This window comes from Hevea brasiliensis, unplaced genomic scaffold, assembly GCF_030052815.1.
Source record: "Hevea brasiliensis isolate MT/VB/25A 57/8 unplaced genomic scaffold, ASM3005281v1 Scaf314, whole genome shotgun sequence".
NCBI lineage: Eukaryota > Viridiplantae > Streptophyta > Magnoliopsida > Malpighiales > Euphorbiaceae > Hevea > Hevea brasiliensis.
In genome coordinates, this window is record NW_026614823.1 from 71244 (window position 1) to 76494 (window position 5251).

Below are 5251 nucleotides of genomic sequence, written 5' to 3' on the forward strand. Positions count from 1 at the left end.
CATTTATAAGTGTTTTTATACTCAATTATCTTCAAATTTTTCTATGATATCAGCCAAGTTTTTCACAATCTTTAATCTTGATGCTACCAACAAAATATAATTTTCTTTTGTTTAAATCTCTCTCAAACTCTCAATTATAATGTGAAACTTTGTCAATAAAGGCTAACACTTAGATTTCTAAATGATGAAAGCTTTCTCTAGTTTTTGACACAAAATACTCTTTGAAATCAATGGCTTTTCGTCAAGTAAAAATGGGTAAAATAAAGGTCTATAACTAAGGTTTCGAAATGTAATTCTTAGACACAAAAATCAAAACAAATGACTCTTGAAAGACTGAAAACTATTCTTTGTTTTGTCTATTCAAAGTCAAAAAGTTGGCGGGTCATAAAAAATAGCTAACTACTTCTCAAAATTAATCAATTACTTTTTTGCTTATCAATCTTCAAGCCTTTTAAAATATGATTGTTCTATCAAAATCCTTGATTACTTAACAAATTAAAGGTAACCTGAAATTTATCTGAAACATAATGTTAGATTCATTTCATTAGTTTTGTCATTATGAAAATCATTTGGTTGGAGCTAACAAAGGCTTTATGTTGGAATATGCAGTTTGGATTGGATGAAATTTGTGAAAAGGAAAAGAGTTTCCTATTGTGTAGAATGAAGATGTATACCATAAAATCTAAAATCTAAATTTTAAATTTGGGGTAAGCAAAATTTTGGTAGATGTCATCTTTAGTTCATCAATTTACGTCATCTTTCAATTGTATCACAAAAATTCTTAAATTTCAATTTGTATGTCATGAAAGTTTTTATAATTCAATATCATTAATTTACAAATTAACGTGCAGGTAAATTTTATCCATTGTTTTTTAACTTAAGTGGATACATCGTATTCCTTCTAACTTTAATTTATAAAATAAAAGTCTCTAAATTTAAATTTAATATATAAACAACTTTAATCAAATAATAATTTAAGATTGGAATACTATTCTGCTGATATGAGAAAGAAAGACAAAAACTATATGTAAAATCAATTTATTAAAAAAGAAAACCATTCATATTTAATTAGAGTTTGAATACCTTAGAAATAAAGTAAAACAATGTTTATTATTAGATTTTTGTTTACATTAAAATAAAATCAAAGGAATTAGACACATTAGATATGAATCCTTTAACTATTAATCTAAAATTCAATTAAAAAGTAATAAAAGTATAATGATTTTGTTAAATTTATTAAAAAAATAATAATTACATTAATTTTAGTAAAATAAATTAAATAATTAATCAATTTATATATCAAAATAAATAAGACTTAAATTCTTAAACTAATTGTAAAAGTTTCAAAGAAAATTTATATAATTATAATTTATTATGTATATTTTTATAAGTATTAACTGAAGTTTAAAAATTTTTATGATATCATACCATAAAAATTTCAATGTTATCAAACTTAACGTCTAAAAATTTTTTCGATATAGATTAAGGAACAACGAATGTTATTTCCAGCCAAATCTAGTAGGATATTTTTATTCCTGGAACTACAAATTCAGAAAGTTGCCAAGAGATGAAAGGGCCATGACTTCCATCAGCCACTTTTCATCTGATTATCCCAACTCGATCAATACGAGACCGATTCTAATATTGAGAGAGACTGAAGCATTCAGGAATTTGGAAGGATATTTGCACTTTGCAAAACTTGCCAAATAGTTGAAAGGTCCATAATGGAATTTTCCACGAGGTTCATTTTCATTCATATGATTTTAAAGCAAATTAGACAGTGGACATTATTCAATGTGCAAATTTTCAACCACTCAAAGAAGCAGGCACCATTAACATTAGAAATGAAACTTCAAAGATTGTCGAGAACATCAAATTGAGATTTAATATAAATAGGCATCAGCTAAAATATTTCAGAATGCGAAGACTGATCAAAAACCACAAGCTCAAAATCTTGTCCTGAAAGAACAAAGGATAGACCATCAACTTTGAATTGAAAGATCAACACGTTTTGAAGTCTACTGAGGATTTGGTGGTCGGCTATTGGCAGCAGAGACCCTGGAGCCCCATTCCAAGAGTTCTTTGCTAGTGTCATCCTTGTGAACAATGACCTCGATGAAGCACAAGCAATCTTTCTTTGGCCCTGTTGCATTCTCAATTGCTTCAATTAACTCCTCCTCACATTGGACCTGCAATCATAGAATTAGCAAACAATATCAGAAATTTGCATTTAGCACCATTATCATTCATGCAAGATAGGAATTAGGAAGCATAATGCACCCAGTTCGGAAACTAACCTTGGCTGTCCAGCACTTGCCTTCACCGTTGTGGATAGCGTCAATCAAGCCAGTGTAGTTCCAGTTTTTTATCACGTTGTACGGGCCATCATGGATCTCAACTTCAATGGTATATCCACCATTATTGATCAAGAAAATGATGCTGTTCTGTCCACATCGCAGCATTGTTGACACATCTTGAGCAGTCACCTAGTAGGCATTCACCAAAGAAGGTACAAGCATCTAAATAACTTTTTTCCAGGACTCAAATCATCGGTCACATTAAATCAGATAAATCATTTGAATTAAGCATGATAACCGATATGCATTGAATAATTTAAGTTGAGGAAGCAAAGACCATCAACTTTGTAAAATAACTTATGCTATCTTTTGGGAATTGCCATCCCCTGTTTCATGAATGGAAAATAAGAAATTGCGGTTTAAGTTTTAGAAAATAGAATTGACATGACGCAAGATTCTTGGTTATATACCTGAAAGCTACCATCACCAATACAAGCAATCACGCGTTTCTCCGGCACAGACTGCGCATATCCAAGAGTTGCCCCTACTGACCAACCAATTGATCCGTATTGCATTTGGAACTCATATCTGCAAATCCAACTTTATATACTTGCTTAGAGTCCATGAACCAAAAAATTATGAGCCTAAAGATCACAAAAAAGATTATCTATTGCTCACCCGCATCCCATTGGCAATTTCAGCTTCTGGCAGTTAAACCATGAGTCCCCTGTCTCAGCAATCACAGCAGTTTCACTAGACAGCAATTTCTGTATATGTTGAAAGAGAACATTAACCCTCAGTGGTTCTTTAGGTTTACTTTTCAAAGGTTGTCCATCAGGAACAAAAATTCTGCGGTAGTTCTCATATGCAGTAGTATTGAGCTTGAGCCTCTTTGCAAGGGCTTTGAGAAAATCTTTCATCAGAATACATCCAAATGCAGGTCCATTTGCAATAACCACTCGATCTGGATTCACTATGATTGCCTTCTCTTTCTTGAGAAGGAGAGAGTATCCGACAGAGCTATAGTCATTGAAAATGGGTCCAGCAAACAAGTAAGCATCAGCAGATTCCACAATCTCAGAACAGAAAGAAGTGCTCACAGCACCCCAGTAAGTTCCAATGAAGTGGGGATGGAATTCTGGCACAAGCCCTTTCGCTGATGGCATCACGGCGAGAGCATAACCACAATCATCAGCTAACTCAACAAATGCATCACATGCCGTTGCAACCCTCAGTTTAGGCCCACCCACCAGAACTGGTTTCACCGCTTTGTTCAAGAACTCTGCTGCTGCTTCAACTGCGGCCTCCAAACCTAATTTATTACTTAATCTGTACCAAAAAAAAAATTCAACAGTATTTATGAATATTTTTATTTTTTTCATCATAATTTTGTTTTCTTTTATTATTAGCCTATGCAAAAATCAAGAAGCCAAAGGCTACCTGGGAGAGAGAAAAAATGGAACTGGCTCCCGGCTAAAAGTAGGATGAGGGATGGCAGGCAAGTTGCAGCTAATGCTTAGATAAACCGGCTTGCTTTCTTTCAAAGCAGTCGATATAGCAGTATCGATCAGCTCATGGGCATCTTCCAAGTTATTCACCACAGCCTATAAAAAATGATCAAACACAACAGATCATCATCAGTACTTAATTAACAGAGAACACCTACAGAAATCCTTTGCATTGTAAATACACGAACCCAATTCCATGAAGCCAAATTACCCCTAAAAAAAACCACTTTACGTATCGATTCTATTAAGACAACTAAACAAATGATACACAGTAGAGACTCATGTACCTGGAAGCAGGTAACAGTCTGGAAACACCTTAGCTCCTGGCTAAAATCAGGCAATCCAATGGTATGGTGCAGAATCCTGTTAGTCCCATTATCATTGGAGTTAGGCCCGCCAACAATGCATATCACAGGCAGATTTTCACTGTAAGCACCAGCAATTGCATTGAGAACACTAAGCCCACCTACAGTAAACGTAACAACGCAAGCGCCAACTCCACGTGACCGTGCGTAACCATCGGCAGCGTACCCTGCATTCAGCTCGTTACAGCAGCCAATGAGGTTAAGCCCAGGCTCTGCAATAAGATGGTCAAGGAGAGTAAGATTAAAGTCACCGGGAACAGAGAAAACATCATTGATGCCTATTTGAACCAGCCGGCGAGCAAGGTGGCGGCCGAGAGTGGAGTCAGGAGAGTTGAACACAGTGGGTGACACAGAATTTTGGATGGTAGAAATGGCACCGTTTGGTGGGCTGCACATGTCGCCGTTGGCGAGCTTGCATGTGTCAATAGATCCAATCTTGGTATCCATAGACAAGAAGATTAAATTGTTTTGGTTAGTGTTTTTTCTAGTTTGACGATGAGAAGGAAGAAGACCAAGAGAGAATAAAAGAGAAGAGTGAATAAAGAAAAGGAAAAGAGCTTTGCTTGTTTGTGTGTAATGTGAGGAGAAAAAGAGGAGTAGGAGGAATTTATAAGAGGGTTTTGAAAGAAATGGAGGATACTGGGGGCGGTTGCAGGAGAAAACCTTCTTGGTGTATCGGTGGTCTGCTGATTCCTGTACGATGATCCAGTTTGGATCTCGGACAGAATATACTAGAAGAAATGTTGCGTACTTAAATTATTCGCCTTTGTTATCAGATTCTCTTTTTTTTAAGAAAATTAAATTTAAGCATTAATAAAATTATTTTCCCCCAAATTAAATAAAAAATATTTTAATAAACTCGATTAGTGATATGCTCTAGTCTTAATTAGAGGATCTCTTCTTATTTAAACTCTTTTTAATATAAAAAATTAGTGATAGTTTGAATTTTACCCGTCATTTCTCTTAACAAACAATTTGTAAATTCTATTATAATATATTTCTCTGATTATATATATATATATAAGAATTACTTTAAAATTACTCATAAAAAATTAATTATTTTTTAATTTTAAAAGTGTAA

General features: G+C 34.0%; 1 protein-coding gene across 2 annotated transcripts; it reads right to left on the reverse strand.

The window, feature by feature from the left end:
* Window positions 1–1803: 1803 nt before the first annotated feature.
* On the reverse strand, window positions 1804–4873 carry LOC131177056 (pyruvate decarboxylase 2-like). Of its 2 annotated transcripts, none has more exons than XM_058142049.1 (6): window positions 4093–4873; window positions 3738–3901; window positions 2976–3626; window positions 2768–2897; window positions 2298–2486; window positions 1804–2189 (listed from the first exon to the last, which is right to left on the reverse strand). In XM_058142049.1, exons 1-6 carry the CDS (start codon window positions 4615–4617, stop codon window positions 2019–2021), a joined length of 1830 nt encoding a protein of 609 aa, XP_057998032.1. In that variant the 5' UTR covers window positions 4618–4873; the 3' UTR covers window positions 1804–2018. The 2 variants fall into 2 exon arrangements, with proteins under 2 accessions (XP_057998032.1, XP_057998033.1); XM_058142050.1 differs by having other exon boundaries at window positions 2768–2885; window positions 4093–4870.
* Between the last annotated feature and the right edge of the window lie 378 nt (window positions 4874–5251).